The sequence below is a fragment of the Netta rufina genome (genome assembly GCF_964035555.1).
Source record: "Netta rufina genome assembly, chromosome: 9".
Lineage (NCBI taxonomy): Eukaryota > Metazoa > Chordata > Aves > Anseriformes > Anatidae > Netta > Netta rufina.
The window spans coordinates 22862242-22880233 of NC_140132.1; the positions used below are offsets into that span (position 1 = coordinate 22862242).

The 17992-nt window shown below is 42.6% G+C and overlaps 1 protein-coding gene across 3 annotated transcripts in view; it reads left to right on the plus strand.

The window, feature by feature from the left end:
- The first annotated feature begins 3347 nt into the window (after positions 1 to 3347).
- The window catches only part of GOLIM4 (golgi integral membrane protein 4), a 32421-nt gene continuing 17776 nt past the window's right edge, over positions 3348 to 17992 (plus strand). For 2 of the 3 annotated variants that reach the window (XM_084291898.1, XM_084291899.1), the window contains exons 1-2: positions 3394 to 3995; positions 17569 to 17643. In XM_084291898.1, coding sequence (XP_084148024.1) covers positions 3809 to 3995; positions 17569 to 17643 — 262 coding nt within the window. In that variant the 5' untranslated portion in view covers positions 3394 to 3808. Of the gene's footprint in view, positions 3372 to 3393; positions 3996 to 17568; positions 17644 to 17992 lie in introns of those variants that run through there. The other variant, XM_084291900.1, reaches the window with a different exon arrangement.

A 17992-nucleotide genomic window follows, 5' to 3' on the forward strand; every position in this document is an offset into this window, starting at 1 on the left:
ACAAGTGCACATTTTAATGCATCTGCTCCCCTGCGTTAATTATTTACAAGGGTAATGTTTTGGAGCCACTAAAGCGACAAGGCTGTTTGAGTCATGAAGCACCAGAAACAAGATGCTCAAGGTCTGAGCGTGTCCTCCGTATTCATCCGCACTAGTAACCACATTTTCTCACCTCAGCACGGCACGCTGTTTTAATTTTACTCTGCACCTACACAGAATTTCTGATTGGTGTTTTATCCCCATTCTTATCATGACTGCCAAGTGGTTTTAAAACAATGCATCTTCGTTTGTATCCAAGAGGTAGAAGTCAGTCATCTGTTATTTCATAGCCAGAACCAAGGTCCAGAAAGCAAATGTCAAAACTGTGCTGAGTTTCCAGTTTGGGATACCTTATTTTTGATATTTATTATTATTATTATTATTATTTTTCAGATTAAGGAGCACAGCACTTTCTATATTGAAACACAGCCCTGCTTGTCTTCACCTCAAATTGGGACATCAGCCAACAGAGTTCAACTGATTATATAAGCTGGAAACTCAGACAAAAGCAGATGAAAGGTCAGCTATCAAAAGCCAGGTTTAAGTGACTTCCCCTAACGCCACAGCCTATGACCTCAGGCAAAGATAAGTTCAATTTTACCAGGAGCATTCACCTCATGAAGTCCAACCTTTTTATTTCTTCAGTTCCTGGCCACTAATAAATGACACTGTGTGTTAAAACAAACTTTGTATGCATTAGTGGGCTTCAGTCACAGGACAAAAAGGTCATTCTTGCCTAAACATCTGCAGTTGGAATGTACTTTGTAGCTGGAGAGGTAATAACATATGCCTTGCCAGGACATTCCTTAACTTTTGGCAACCAAATGACTGGGCTGTGAGTTGTATAGGACAACCTTCACTGTACATTTCCACAACTTTGGATCCCTGATCCATTAACTGGTAGGTTTATATATATATACATATAAAACCTGCTGTCCGCTCTATTTAACTGCTGTGTTCATTGGATCATTCATGAAAAAAACTGTATAAATGTCAGCTTATGAATTCCCTGTTGTAACCTCTGAGTGTGCTTCCTATGGTACAACATGGCTCAGAAAGGACCTATCCCTCTTCTTTCCTGATTGCATCAAGAACTTACTCAGTAATTAATCAAAGTAATATTCCTCTCCTAGCTACTACTTTAAATATTTTTTTTTAATATATTACAGTCTTTTTTAGGTCCAAACCTTTCTATATTGGGACTTTCAATTCAAATTTGCGTAATAGCTTCACATAATTGTCCCTTGCTCCCAATAAATTACTTATTTTAACTAATTGGTTTGCTCATGAACAATCACAATTTACATGAGCTGAAGATGAGATGTAACTAGCTATTACTGAATGTAGGTAATATTTGATTAAGCAAAAGAGACAGAGACTCATTTCCTTTCCTTCTCAGCATTTGTTAATGATATTGCCAATTTCTACAAGCAGATAAATTAGATTTACCGTAACAATTACATGTGTTTGGAATAGGTTTTAAATAATGATGTTAATTCAGTGTCCTCTTAAATTTATGATGTCTATTCAATGAGTATAAACCCATAATGATTACCAAAAGTGACAAATGCATTCACATGTTGTAGCTGGTTAAACAATTAATTGTTCTTCAGCACAAAGTCATCAAAACTAAAGGCATAGACTGGTTTTATAAAAGGTAATGCAGGCAACAGGTGGACACACAAGAAGTTCAGCAACTTGAATAACTGCAAGACTGAAGTATAAATCACTTTCAGTGATTTCAAAGCCTCAGTCCCAAGATAAAAAAGTGTCTCATGCTACATCACAGCTCATCCTGATGAGCCTGGTAAAGCAACAATGCACAGGACATCTCTGAAGGACTCTTGGGGAGGAAAGGGAGCTGGATTTGGATTCTGCGTGATGATATTAATAAGCCTACCGTGACTACTTTGTGAAAGTAACGGATACTGAATGAAAATAAGGCAATTTGAAACACCTGTGGTTTTGAACAAAAGTTTGAAAATGTAACTTTGAGGGCTTCAGGAAGCTTCCTAAAGGCAAGGGAAAAGAAAATGAATTTTTAAAAAACATCACTATTTCAAAGCAATTACAATCACTTCCTGGGTGCTTACCTCTCAGCTTTGAACAAGCCCCCTATCTTATAATTAAGAAAGCAAGGCATTCAGTTAAATTAAAAGACAATGAATAAAAATTTGAAATACATCTAGACAGAATTCATACCAGCTTGTTGTACCGACTGCTATTTAGTACTGGTAGATGTAGAATATTTGAATAACAAAGTTTTAAACCTCTTTTATGTTGTTTTTCTTTTAAGGCCAGAATAATGCCTGTGAAAAAAACACAGATCAATGAGTTGGATATGTTCAGAAAAAGAACTTTGGAGTACGCCTTTGATTTTTTGTTAATGCCACTAGTTTAGCTTGAGACAAGCAGGTTTTTCTTTTTCTTTTTCTTTCTAATAAGATACAATAGCAGAGAGAACTCTTGACATCATGCTGGTGAGGGATGAATCCCATAAAACTTTCCTCACCTCTTTATGCATGACAGCAGCATTTGGGAGCAGGGCCCTAGCACGGCCATGCCGCGTACCTGACATAAAATCCAGCAGTGGCCTCAGCAAGACTCTGGGCGAAGGAAAAGGCCAAGCAGGGTGAGGGCAGCACCTCCTGGGTGCAAACAGCAGCCTGCGGACAAAAATAAAGGAATGGGATGACCAAGAGAAATAAGTATGAGTGAATAAGGGAATTGGGGTTGTTTAGTCTGGAGGAGGTTCAGGGGAGACTTTATTGCTCTCTGCAACTACCTGAAAGGGAGGTGTGGGGAGCTGGGGGTTGTGTCTTCGCACAGGTAAGTGGTGATAGGACTAGAGGGAATGGCCTCAAGTTGTGCCAGGGGAGGTTCAGGCTGGAAATTCAGAGACATTTCTCCTCAGGAAGAGCAGCCAGGCGTGGGGACGGGTTGCTGAGGGAGGTGGTGGCGTCCCCATCCCTGGGGGTGGTCGAGGGAAGGTTGGACGTGGTGCTTGGGGACACGGTTCGGTGGGTGACGGTGCTTGGGGGATGCTTGGACTAGCTGATCTTGGAGCTCTTTTCCAACCCTAATGATTCTGGGATATTAAAGCGGGACCTCTCGCACCCACAGCCCTCACACTGAGCCCCCTCAGAGGGGTCGCTGCGGGCTCTGCAAGCCCCGTGCGGGCCGGACAGACGCGGCGGGCACCCAATGCGCTCAGCCGCTGCCTCCCCGAAGGGAGGGGAGAGAGCCGCGGCCGGGCCCAATGAGGCGGCGCCCGGAGCGGGACTTCCTCCGGGGAACCGGCGGCGGCTGCGGCGGGGCAGCGGCGGCGACACGTAAGTGAGGGGCCGGGGGAGCTGCCTTTGTTCCCCTCGGGTGGCGGCGGCGGCGGGGCCGGCTTCAAGGAAGGAAGGAAAAAAGGGGGAGCCGGGGATCCCCGGACCCGCTTCAGCCCGGCCCCACCGCCGGGGGCAGCCCCCTCCGGTCAGCCCCTCGTAGCCCCCTCCGAGCCCCGCGGCCGCAGCATGCGGCTGGGGCAGCGGCCCCGCTCCGCCTCGCCGCGCCGGGGCCGCCGGCAGGAGGAGAGCGGCCCGGGTGTCGCCACGGTGGTGCCCCGGGGCTGAGGAGCCCTCCCGGCCCCTCTGTCCCTCCTCCACCCCCCTCCCGGTCCTCCCTCCCTCCCTCCCATGTCTCCGCCTCGTCGTCCGCCGCCTGCAGCCGCCCGCCGCTGAGCCGTGAGGGGCGGGGGGCCCCCGGGACCCCGCCGGGGGACATGGGCAACGGGATGTGCTCCCGAAAACAGAAGCGGATTTTCCAGAGCCTGCTGCTCTTGACCGTGGTGTTCGGCTTCATCTACGGGGCCATGCTGTACTACGAGCTGCAGAGCCAGCTGCGGAAGGCTGAGGCCACGGCGCTCAAGTACCAGCAGCATCAGGAGTCCCTCTCGGCCCAGCTACAAGGTACCGCTGCCAGGCAGGTCCCCTGCCCGTACACTCTGCTGGGGAACCCCAGCTCCAGCCGTCCCGATGCTTGCCAAGTTTTGCTCCTTGCCTTCTTCTTCCCTTCCTCTCTCCCCGTGAGGTTTTGCTGTCAGGCCATGGTGAGCCCCCAGCCCCGCTGACGTCAGTGGGAGGTTTCACGGCTGGTTCCTAGAAAGCTCCCCTATTCCCTCGCCCCCGCACGCTTTCTGGAGTGCCTCTCGATCCCCAAGGGCTGCACATCGCTCGGCAGTTCCTGGTATAAAAGGCAGGGATGCTCCCATTCGTGTCCCACAGACCACATCCAGTTCTGGGACTTCTGTGTGCTTCTGTGTTGTCTTAGCAGTGCTAGTGGTGCTGAGCGGCTACTCGGCTGTAAAAAGGCAAGGCTGCAGTTCCAGGAAGACAGCGTGAAAGTTAAATAGCTCCAGCAGGGTGAGGAATATTGTAATAAACATTTTTTTCAAAGGGTAAGTTATTTGGATAAAGCTATTCCGTAACTGTTGAAACAGCCTTGAATTTCTTGGCTTAAAGTTGCCACTTAAATACAGATCCGTATGTATCTTGGTTTGATGCTGCACCAAACGTGGGCTTTCAGTGCTTGAAGATGAAAAGATGCCGATCTCTGACACGTGCATGTCCCGAAATCAGATGCAAAGTGGCAAACATCTACGTGAAGTATCAGCACTGTAGGTAGGGCAAGACCTCAGCACCTCGCTAATTGGCGGGTGCAAAGTTATCAGCCCAACGTGTACAGAGTCCAAAGACAACCTTCAGAACAGGATTTTTTTTTCTCAAGGTTGTGTAAATCATGAATACAGGTGATCTGCTTCAGTTCAGGGCGATCTTCTGCCATGCTTTTTTACTGTGGAAGTGTACATAAGAGCACGTCCAGAAGCATACTGCTTTTATGCAGAAATAGCAGAATTAGGCTTATGCTGTTAGATTCTCATAGCGGTTTGTAACTTGGAGTATGCTTATCTGTGATCTGAGACCGTTGTTGCTTCATATTTCAATTTCAGGAAATAATGATGCAATGCCTTGGGAAAAAAAAAAGATAAAATCCTTCATTTTTTGTCACTGAAAAGGCCTGAGTGTTTGGCTGGGAGATGGGTATGTGGCAGTGGGCTAAAAGGCTACTTTTGCTAGTCTGTATATTTGCCAGCGGTATTTGAAGGGGAAACAGGAACATCTTGTTCTCAAGTTAAAATTCAACAAGTTGGCTTTTTCTGTCGCTGTGGCTATACCAAGGAGGGTCATGCAATAAACTTTGTCCTAACAGCGATAGTCTCTTGATCAGATGCATTGGGTCTGGATTGTGAGTTTTAACTTTCCCCTTCTGAAACGTTATTTTAAGTGGGCATCTACCCAAATGAATTCATGGAAGCAGCAGGCAATCAGTAGCTGATGAACGCAGCAACAATGATGCACTGAAAAAAAAGTAAGAGAATAATTATATAAAAATGCAGCAATGAGAAATGTAAAATATGAACCAGGATCTGAAAATGCAAATACATTTGATTATCAATGAAATATCTTTAAATTGTTCTGGGATGCGTGCCAGTGTATCAAGCCTAATAAATAGGGATGTTTAGCTATGCCTAATGCGGTAGCTGTAAACTTTGGGGAAAAAATACTTACAATTAAATCAGAGCATACAATGAAAAATATGATTTAAAAATAAAATTGTTTCTTAAAAATTGTTCTATGTTGTGGCAGCAGTTAATGGAACTAACAGAGGGTGAGGCTGGGAGCTCCAGGCAGGTTAAATGCAGCAGCAAGCGTTAGGTTCCTGATCTCCTGCTACAGTAAGTGGAAGCTACAAAGTAAACTTCTCTTCCCTGCATTTCCCTGTAGATTTCACATGACACTTGCTAGGATGAGCTGCCTTGTGTCATCACCAGCATTTCTGCAGAAGGAGTTCATTAGGGATGAGAACATGGAGAAGTCAGGATCTATGCCCAGTTCACCCTGAGATACACAAACACCACGTTAACTGGTGAAATACAAAACCAAAGCTATTTCTGAACCTTTCCCATTTGTTAAACTCTTTCACATGGAACAACAGAAGGGAATTTGTTTTAAACAGAGAAGACTTGAAAACAATGCAAATGCTAACAGAAAACCTTGTGTTTGCAGGTGCAGCGTCTGACTGCACTTTGAACTTTTAAATAGCCTGGATTTTAAATCAACAATGTCTCTGTTACCAAACAAAAAAGCTCTGCAACTATCTAGGCTACATATCTTTGCTGTCCTTCACATTGCAAGATACATTTCCTTGGATTTATCCTTTTAGGAGAACAATAAAATGTGTCATTGCTACACATGCAGCACAACTTCTCTTCCTCGTGACGTAATTGGTTTCTCAAAGATGCTGATACTGGTGTAGAGATAACTTTGGGACTTGCAGTGTGCTGGGAGCACTGAAATCTTTAAGAGGGAAGCAGTTAAAAGGGCTGCTTCACTTGCATAGTAGTGCCAGGAGGAAAAGAGTGGGTGTATTCACAATGCTTGATTTCTTAGTGCTTACTGCTCTTTTCTGGGTGATTGAATAAGACTTTAAAGCTCATTACAAGCTGAGGAGAGAATTGAACCTTGGACTTCTGCTTCCTGAGCAAACATTTCATCAGTAAGCTTTTATTTAATTAAAAAAAAAAAAAAAAAGAAGAAAAAGGCAACTTCTTAAAGTTGGCCTTTTGAGGATCCTGAGGCTGTATTGTGCTGGGCTGGCTGTGCTCCTGGAAAGCCTGCAGGATTGAAACGCGTGGATGCCAGCGAAATACCACCCGGTCTCTGAATCTCGTTGGGTTTCGTTGTGGCTGTTCGGGCCTATAAGGGTAGCTGCTTTCCTGATTGTGCACAGAGGAACGCTGTTAGGGCTTGCGGGTGAAATATGAGTCGGTTTGGGAAATGCTTAAGGCAGTGTAGGTGACTCCTAGGTTTGTATATCCAGTCAGAGTTCGGTGCCAGAGTTTTAGACTTGAAAGCCTTTGGTCTCCCCAAAATCTTGAGAAGGCTCCTTGGATATAGCTTGGAGTGTAGCCTCCCTTAACTTCCTGCTATCTGCTGTTTTCTCTCTCTGTAGTTTTTCAGGTTTTTCATCTGCGCTATGTAATAGGAACCTCCCTTTCAGTACTTGCCAGTTCTTTATGCCTGAATGAGCAGTGTTTTCTGTTTTTGCTTGAAAAGCCAGTCTTTTTAGATTTTAATCTTTTTCACGGTCTTGCTTTGTTCAAATGCAGCATGTGAAGCAGGCTGAATCTGCTGCACGCTTGGGCAGAAGCAGCACCACAACCTGCCATGGCAGAAGGTACAGATCACTGAAAAACGGTGATGGGAGAGGTGTCAAAATCATTTAGCTCGTGTGCTGATCTGAAGAATGGGGCATACGATGGTTGTTGTAGGGAGCTCTGCTTTCTGTGGAGCTCACAGCTTAAGGTACTGGGCTGAGAAGTGTTTGTGCCTCCTGAAATAAGATCAGGTTGCTGTTCGAGCAATGATTGACTTGGGAAGCCTAGGAATAACTGGCTGGAAAGGTTGGATCTTTAGCCCAGCTCACGTTGTAGCAGATCTCGTGTTTGAAAGCTAGACTTCCAGGGCATTTCATGAAAGAGAACGTCAAACTTCAGTATTATCATCTCTTAACAATGTCCTGATGGGCAAGGAGAAAGCAGGGCTGCTTCTGTAAGTAACGAGGGGAATGCCAGAGGCAAGATTTTGAGATGACACAGAATCTCGTGACTGCTAAGAAAACTAAGCCATTGTTATCTTAAAGTCCTTGTTTTCTGGCAGGTGTTTCACAGAGAAGCAGATCTCCCCAGTAAGCTGATTATTTTAGTCTCATTCTCTGAGCATTATGTGTTTGAAACATGAAGATAATCTTACTTAATATTCCTTAAAATGATTAAAACCAAAACTTGATACTGTTCACCTCCTGCAAAGATGCATCAAATGAAGTCTTAAGCTACTGGCTTACTGGAACAGACTTCAGTTACTAGAACAGATCTGTACTGACAGCTGTAGACAAACCTGATCATATCTTTGCTTCAAGATTTAATGTATCTACATGATTTATTTATTTATTTATCAGCCTTTGCAACTTCTGGCTTCTCATCTTCCAGGTATTAGGTAATTCCTTGTGTACTGTTTTAATCTGTTTAATCTGTTTCAATCCCTAATCCTAATAACAGCATACATTTAGTGTCTTTTCCTCCTTTATTTTCCTGCTCTTAGAGTTTAAATGTCTGATGGCTTCAGGTGATCTCTGCAGGCTGAGGCTGTGCGAGGTAACCCAGCAGGGGCTCTGGACTTGCAAGCTGAGAGCATACACTGTTGTAGACAACATCTGGATTTCCACAAAACTATTCCATCCAGTGCTAGAAAGCTTCACCTGAACAGCAAATGGAGATTCCTCTGGGCCTTTTGTGCTGTGTGTCCTAAACCAAGGCCCCTCCTTGCAGGTGACCCGATAAAACTTCACCAGATCTGTAGCAGCCAGGTGTAGAGACTCGCACAATGTGGCACCGTACTGGATCCATAGATTTCCAAACTGTTCATAGTGAAGTACTTAAACATGGAGATGTTCTTCATTCTTGCACCCCTTTTTGTAGCACTGTATTGAAACTTGTTCCTTAAGTTGGCTGAGCTAGAACTAATTACTTCTGACAGTTTGTTCTTCATGTGCATCATCCAAGTAGAATGACACCTGTGCAGCTCCTGCATGGTTTCATTGCTCCTTGTAACAGCAGCCTGAAGTCCCGTGAATCCCATTAGTGTCAGATTGTACCTAACACTATAAAACGATCCCCTACAGTTTTAGGAAATGGGTCAAACTGAAAAAAAGTGCAGAGCAACCTTTAATGTGTGTACAAACTTAAGGAAGTTTGTCTCACATGCCAAGTAAGACTCCAGTGCCTGTATTTTGAACTTGCTGATGTTGAGGGCAACATGCACCTGCTAAAGTGAGTCTTCTGCATCAGTACCATGCTAAATAGCAAAGAAGGCATCCCTTGTTCTGCTACCATTGCAGTATCCTGCCCCCTTATTCTGAAGTGCTGTGCTTGTGCATGTTTAGAACCGATCTAAATATGTATGTGTCTGTTTTGAAGACAAAAGACCTGTAGATCTAAGGTTACCTGGAGTTACCAGTATTTCTTCATACTCTGAGCACAGAAAAGGTGCTGGAGCTTTGAGTTCTGTAACCCAGGGAGCTGCTTTGCTCCTTCTAGGCCCAGAGGGATAGGTCTGGGCAGCTGAATTCCAAGACTGGAAAAAGCAAATTGAGAAAATGCCCATAGTTATAGTTCTGTGTGGTGGTGGGTGGGTGTTTTCTACTCCTGTAATATGTTCCTGAATACTCTAAAATCACTTCCCTTATGGGCATAATACTTCCTGGACGAATATGTACTAGTGCTGCAACTTCACACCTGCTTGGGATCTGGTGTGCAGATCACAGAGCATGTAGTCTAGATGAACGCTGGGCAATATGAGATAGAGCCACTATCCTGAAACTCTGTGTTGCTGATTACAATTGAAGCCTTTTCAAGCTTGTGAGCGATGGGTCTGTCTGGGTCTGTGAACATTTCAGAGCTGAGAGAGGAGGGAGAAAAGATGGGTGAATGCTTTGGAGGGTTTACGTTTGACGTTTTCAACAGTCACCTTCCGTCGTTTGGTCCTAGCAGGTGAAGTTTGACAGGAGCTTCTGCATCACCTAAATATCTCCAGCTTTGGTGAGGGAGACCTGTAGAGAAGGAGCAGATGCCACAACCTCAACCTGATGCAGCTGCAAACTGAGCCCGAGTCCTGCAGTCCCCAGCACAGGTCAAGTGGTGTCTAGCTGTGACTCTGCAGTTGCACTGACAGTATTTTTGCAGTTAATGTCAGAGAGTTAGGTACTGCTGGAAGGGTTCAGCTAATACTGTAAGATTCTTACGCCTTAAATAAAACGTTCCAGACGCATTGTGTCACCGGACTGCGTGTTTTGGCTGGCAGGATGCCGGGTGTCTCTAGGTGGGGCTTCTGTAGGAATAAAGTTTCCACCCGCCCTCTGATTTGGGTATGCATTGTAGCATGTCTTACACAGTCGTGAGGATCTCATCAGCAATTTGTGGTTAGTATAGTTCGCTTTGCTCATTTTGGAATAGGATCTTTGCGTAGCAAAAAGTAATTACATCTGCCCTGCTAAAAAGTCAGGTGCTATTTTGAGGTTTAATTGTAATGAAAGCTAAATAATTCAGATTAATAGCTCTGTGTACTCCATTTTTTCAGTAATTAAGGCAGAATCTGTTGTTGGGTGACTTTTTTAATGAGTCAGGGGTATGAATTTCTTGTCGTACCGGAGCCTGAGGTAAGCACGTAGGGAACACAGCCTGTTTGGATGCTGTTCTTTGTTTAAAAACGTCTTCTGTGATGGATGTAGTTCTGTTCTTTTTCTGGTGATCTAGCATAACCCAAACTTCCTGAGATTTTTCCACTATGTCTCTAATTGAAAAATTAAAGAAACTTCAACTGTTCCGCCTCTTCCTTTGCAGTTTTTTTCTTTCCTCCAAGGTATCCAAAATTAGTCTAGTATCTTATTTCCTAGAGGTGACTCAGATCCCGAACTTGGCAGTCATTTCCAGGGATAATTACAGAGATGCTGAGAGAAGCGTGGCCTGTTTGCCCTCCTGGAGGGCACGGTAGGCGGCCTATTCCTATTCATGCCACCACTGAATAATGACGTTTTTGGTGTTCCAGTCAATCTGTCATGCTCAGATGTATATTGTAAGGTTTGATAGTGATTTTCTGTTTAAAAAATAAAAACGATGATACATTAACTTAAACTATTGATTTTTTTTTTTTTTTTTTTTGTATGCAGCTTTTTGAAATGTACAACTGAAGCTGACTCCCAGTCCCCTATGTTAGAGTTCTCTTGAACAAATTTAAGGAAGCGGTTTAGCAGTTTTGTAAGTTGATAACTGTAGCTATTGCATCAATTTTTGCCATACTTTAAGATAAAAGTGCAAATGTAGGTTTTTGTTGGGACAGACCGTTAGAATGCACATGTGAAGTAATCTACACCATTTTTCTTCACTGCCAATTTTAAACTAGTAGCTGAATGTATATATCTGAAAAGTGTATATATATGGAAAAAGATACAGAATCTTAGCAGCATGTAGATAGAGTCACTGGACTTCTTCAGAAAGTTGGAAGAGCTCTAAAACAATTTTTGAGAGAAGGAACAGGCCCTTGTTTCCTGGAGCCAAGAGGTGAGCAGCCCCAGACATTCAGAAATGAAATGGAAACTTGCTGCCACAGCCCTTCTGCATGTTTGTGTGTCTCTACAAAATGAGCCTGTGTGTTGTGACACAAAGGGCAGGAGAACTGAGAGAAGAAAATAAATAAAAAGGGGAGAGGAATCCTGTTAGAAGAAAATTTGCTAATCACCCTGTGTGAAGGACAATGTAAGCAGCATTCATGCCACTTGCCAGCCAAGGAGTTGAACAGCCATGTACCTGATGTGTTTTAAATACAATCATAAAAATAAAGTTAAGCATTTGTCTAAAATCACCAATCAGGTTTTGTCTGAACAATTTGCATTTATCACTTTAAAAAAGCAAACAAAACCAAACAAATTAAAAACCACTTCAGCATAGGCAGGTGGATAGGAAATGCCACATGCAGGGTGAGATGGTGATCTGATCATGGGCACTCTAGAGGTTGGAAGAAAGCATTGGTGGAGTGTGCAGGAAATCTCTTCTGTGACAGAAAATGTGATCTATTTCCAAATAAAAGTCATGTTTGAAGCCTAGCAGGCATTAAACATTCAATCACATTTAATGCTCCTTCTCAAACTTTTGTTTTGAGCAGCACCTACTCCAGTTCACTGCTTCAACATGATAAATACCTCCCCAAATCCCACCTCATTGTTTGCTTGCAATTTGTTTATAAACATGTTGTTTCCTAGAGGTGGTCTTAACTTCTAAGAAAGAAAAGCATATATGAGGTAGGGTGAAATATGAGTCTTTTAAACTTAGATGTTTACTCCACTTTAGAAATCCATTTTCACATCATCCTGATAAATGAATAGAGGCGAAGACTATTTCTTAGAAACATAAGCGTGTTTCTGGGGTGAACTGCAGTAGTGTGCTGAATTCTCCCGTTCCACAACTGCAAAAAAGCAAACTTTTAAGACCTGCAACACTTCTATGTGCTGTGCTTCAGCTTTTCCTTTTCTATTTGAGGATGCAAAGCTGAAGGTTTGATAAGCATATGAAACTTCTTGTATGCTTATCTGACCTCTGCACACATTCCAGAGTGGGTTTTGAAGTTCTATCATGATGAGTTCTGGTATCTTTTTTTAATCTGTTTCCACACTCAATGTTGCAGAGCTTGGTCCAAACCCTTTGATGTAGGGCATGTTCCACAGAGAGCACCAGCGTTCTTGTCCCTGTCAACACCCCAGGGACCGAGTTGGATTTCATAGTGCTGGAAGCAGGAGTCTCACAGCTTTCAGTAAGAAATCAGCTGTGAGCTGTAACGGGCTCCCGGTGCTCTCTGTGGTAGGGACCAGCAGGATACAGGTACTTCCTCAATTACCCTCTAGTTTTTCAGATACAATCTGACTTACCTGGAAGAGATGCCTGTGTTGCAAGATTAGAAAAAAAAAGTTGCATAAAAATGCAAGTTTTCAGTTCTGCATTATCTTTGGGTAGGTTTTATCTGGTTGATCTTTAAACTTTGACATAAATGCCTCCTAAGGCAGCATAAAGCTGCATAATTTGCTCAAGTCCCATTCTCCAGTTCAAGTTTAATGTTGGAGTGCTGACTGAGCTAAAGGAACAGACTTACTTTAATTGGTAGGCTATTTTTGGTGGGGTTTTGGTTTCTTGCCTTGTGCAGCTGAAATCATCACTAGGTTTATGATGGGCACTACAAAACCCCTGAATATGGAGATCCATGTATTAAGTACAAACCTCTCTTAAATTTATTAATGCTATGGGCAAAGTAAACGACCAGAGAATTAAGTCAAAGCAGTGGTTATTTTTAAGTACAATTACCACCACATTGATTTAGTTTGTCAGGAGAAATCCCGTTCCTTTGTTGTAACTGTTGTAATGTGACAAAGCTGTTATCTGTTTTTTTTATGTGTGAAAACTGAAAAGTGTAGGGCTTTGTTTTAAAGTGAACATAAATGTGATACTGCCTGCAGTGCTAGTTGGGGTTTTCAGTGAACAAAACAGAGCAGCCCATTCCTGCCTGTATACAAAGCTGTTTCTTAATTAAGCCAGAAGAAAGTTTGTTTTTCACGCACGATCAGCTTTGTGTTATCTTGGCTTCTATTTCTGTTCTTTTTATATGAATTCAAAACAGAAATTTTAAAGGGCATAAAATATGAAATAATTTCAATATTTTGTTCAATATATTGTAACTGTACTATTTCTGTAATGCTGTTTACTTGCACTTTATTTAAAAAACAGCTTTCCTACTCTTTACTGCTGTGGGAATGCTTCTTTAGCTTTATATTTCTTAGATATTTGCACTGTCACTGGAATATTGATTTATTGTGAACCTCACAAATGAGTCTTTCAAGTAGGAGGAGTGCATCCTGTGACCAGTATGGGTTGTACTGGTTGGATTGTCAGCGGTGAAGGTGAAACAGGAGATCTTCCAGTCTGAAGGCAGATTCACTGACTTAACAACATGCAGAGCTTGGAGCTGGGAGAGCAAGTCGTGCTATACTAATAACGTGTTCTCCCAGCATGAAACATTAGCATCAGATGAGTCAAGAAATCTTTTCTGAGATCAACATTTTAATTATTATCATTGGACTAGAAAATCTATTCTAGAAGGGATTACATGCCTAATAGAAATGTTTTTCTCCAAACAGAAAAGCTATTTGCATGGGTTCACAACTTAAATGGCTCTCTTTGAAGTGACAAGAACTTGAGATGTAACTGTATTTCTGTAACAAGTCTGCGTTCTACAGCCCTGCATAGCCTTACCAGAGAAGTGCTGGTGTGGTGGGCCCTGCTCTGCTGCTTCAGTTCAACTCTGCCCCAGTCTGAGACAAAATAACATTGGATGTTGCCAAGACTACTGAAATCTGCTGTTTTAAAACCAAAGATGGTATTGCTGTGAGCTCAGAGAAAGATTGCAGAATTAGTTAAGAAACAATAACACTGCAGTTAGTGAAACTCCTGGCATCGTGCATATTTAAGTTCCAGTATGTTCTTAATTTTTCAGTGTGTAAGATGGATGTTGGGGTGCTTGAGGCTTTTTTGGGTCATGCTTCAGACAGACCAAAATGCCAAAGTAACACAGCTGGAGTTGCTGATAATGTAAAATCAGAAATACATTCTTTTATATGTATTATAATGGCTTATTTTTTCTAATAGTTTGACTGCTTAGAGATGCAAGGCCAAGTGAGCTAACTATGACTGTTAAATAAACTTGCTTTCATCAGATAACTGGACTCCGGTGTTGCAATTAACGTTCAGCCATGAACGCGGTGATGCAATCTGCTGAGAAGCTTCCCCCCTTCCCCTGCTACCTGTTCTTCCACTTCCCTTCCTGAATGGTAAAAACTCTCACACCTTAATTCAAGATCTGTTAGGTGTCTGCTTACTGAAGACAGGGTGTCTGAACTAGCTGTGATTTTACTGGTTGTGTTTCTGGGCTCTGCTCCTTGAGGCTGGATCACCTTTCTGTGCATTCCTGTTGTGTTGTCTGTTTAGTCACATAGGTGACATTATATAGATCCCCTAGGCTTGATACCTGCCATTATTTTGGTTTGGGAATAGTGCATATTAACAGTTAAATTATGTTTCTCCCTTTGTTTTGTACCGTTCTATTGAATAACATACCAACAAAATGCAGTTACTTGTGCAAAGCTTAGTAGGAGATTAGGGGTGGGAGAACTTACCCTGGGACAAAAGATGTTTAAGTGCTGTGTCTGTGCATCACACTGCCAGGAATTTATCCCTTTCCTTGTATAGTTTCCATACCCTGGATGGGAGATCTGTAATAGAAACCATGTTTTTCAATATGTGTATATATATATTTGAAATTCTTGCTCAGGCATATCCATGCTGGTAGTGGAGAAAGAAATCCCCTGCTACGAAAACAAGCCTTTGGACTCTTGCCTAGAAAGTTTACATCACGATTTCCACCTTACTGGTACATTAATGGGAGATAAACTCCAACCTGTATGAAATCTGACCTCTGCCCTACTCCCGAAAAGAGCTAGTGAGAATATATGGCAGCTACGCTTTCTTAAAAATCATTCTTCATGTTGCATGTTATGGGTTTTTATTAGAGAAAAAATGTTGCAGAACATGTTTCGACCAGCACATTAACTAGGTGGGAAGAGAGGTGGGAGGAAGTTTTTCTTACCCTCCTCTTTGGTTGCTTTTTGGCTGTCTGAGAGACTCCTCAGGACGCTGCAGGCTGTATCCCAGGATTTCAGGGGCTGTCGCACACAAGGTGGCAGTGAGGATGCACCCCCCAGGAGGGGCACCAGTGACACCGAGTGCTGGGTGAGGGCAGCAAAGCCACAGCTCAGCAGAGCCAAAATTGGGTGCGGAAGTGAAAGAGCACTGTGTGAAAGTTAAGCATCGCATTCCTCGTCTCCTTTCTTCCGGCCCTTACCGTGATGGCTTTGGTGTGAGTTCCCCACTTGTTAAAACACCAGGAGGAGCTGCGCAAGGTCGCCTGCGGACAAAGAAGTGCAACAAGAAACGTTACCTCAGAATCCGTTTGTGGCTCAGTCTGCTTGCCAAAAAGCCTATTTCCACTCCTAATGGCGTGGGAGGGGAAAACCATTATGGATTTTCATTTCTCTCCTGAGTTGCTATGCTACAACCGCTGCTCCTCTTGCAATGTGATTCAGCATTCACCATCTTCGGTGCCTAGATAAAACCATTACTGTAGTGCTGCCATCTTTTCTTCTTCTCTGGAAACTTACTTGCTGGCGACTTTGTGAGTGTTCATTAAATGCCTGTTTTGTTGCAGAGGATGTTGATACATTAGTTCATCTTGACTGATGCCCTTGACTTTAGATGATAAATGGCAAGGCAGGGATAGAGGCGGGATTGCTAATCAATCCTTGTCACCTAAGCCAAACTGTAAACATTTCGAGATAAGCCAGTAGCTAAAGAGCCTGCAGAACGAAGCTTGGGGGAATTAAGAATGCTTTTTAAGGTGCAAGAGGAGTTTTCTGTGGCTGCCAAGATACTGATCTTTGAGACTTCCTGTTGAAGGCTTATGCACACCAATGGTTTGATATTCAGAGAACACGTTTCCTAGTTTTGAAGGAAAAAATCAAGTTCCTTTAATTTGTGTAACAACTCTTTGGTGCAAGAGTACAAATTAAAATTCAAACAGTGAAAGGTGCTGGTGTCAAACCAAGCTTTAGCAAATCCAATTGTGAATTTATGAGAGATCTAATTAATATTGTTGCTGCAAAGTCAGCTATTTCAGATAATGATCCTTCTGTCTAGTGAGTGGTGAGGAAAGGGTAAATAGGGTCTGATGTTCACTGTCTGTTGAGACACATCCAAAACTCACTGTCCAAAGCACGTGCTGCCTGAAAAGCTGCTCAACATGTACCAAAGTGGTGGAACCCTCTGCCAGGGGATACAGCACGTCCAAAGTACGTGTGGGTACAACAAACAGATAAATTCTTAAAAGCAAAAACCTTTTGGCAGGTAAAACTAGATGTCAATTCATTTTTATCCAGATTACATGCAGGTGTTCACACAATCTTGGCTTTAAAAGAGCTTATCAAAGACATCGGGACACCTTCCTTAGAGAACACATGGGATTTTTTCCTAGCAGATGCCCCCCATGGAGGAGATGCGGGCACCATACATGCCTGCCTTGCCTGGCCTGTCAAGGGTTTTGTGGGATGTGCTCTGAAAGCTTTGCCTTTAAGCTCGGCTTGTTGCTCTTTGCCCGAAGCACTGCACGCAGACCACTTCTTCATCTCCAGAATATCGTATGGGTACTTTGACTCAAAGGAAATGCATAAATGGAGTTAATCAGTGAAGATTAAATTTTGTTCTCAAACTGAAATGATCCATGACTAGCAGTCTCTGATACCCAAGCCTTACAGAGAAGTGCTATGGGATGTGTTTTTTTTGTTTGTTTGTTTTTTGTTTATTTTAGCTATGCTAGCCCCTCAGATGGCTTATTTTGTTCTTCTTGCTTTATCTTCTCTTTACAAAAAAGGCAGAAGATGAGGAAAGCATGGAAAAATGTGTATGTACATACCCTAGAAGGAACGATGATCTACACAGGTTTCGTGTAGAACAACCATAGCTGACTCCACCAAGGATAGAATGCAGTAACTGTACTCTGTAATGCAATAGAAATAACAAAAATATTCAGGACCAATATCACATGCAAAAATAAAAATAAAAAAGATGTAAGCAGTCCTTAACCTTATGACCTCATTCCACTTGTATTTTCTGGGTATGTTTTTTTTTCTTTGGGTGTTCTGGGAGATGGGGACTTTTATATATTTTTTTAATATCCTGCTTTTAAAATTAACTGTGTATAAAATCTGTCTTTTCAGTTGTATATGAACACAGATCAAGATTAGAAAAATCATTGCAAAAAGAAAGGCTTGAACATAAGAAAGCAAAAGAAGGTAAAATATGATTTTCACCTTGATATCTATGATAAATTGACTATTAAAAATAGTGACTTTAGATGTTTATTGTTCAATTTTAAATGAGTTGTCAATATATTTAAAAAACAACACATCAGGAGGACCACCTTGGCAGATCTGTGGAATACATTTTTAGTGCTTTTCACAGATCACTACAACGTGGCACAGTATGCGCAGGAAACATGTATATGGATATACCTACAACAAAAATGTATGTGGAGTATGGGCATGTGTAAATCCTGCTATGGCATAACAAAGTTTTAAACCTTGTCACAAAAACATAGGATCTTTTCCTGCATTCCAATGTGAAATTAGACTGATTCAGTTA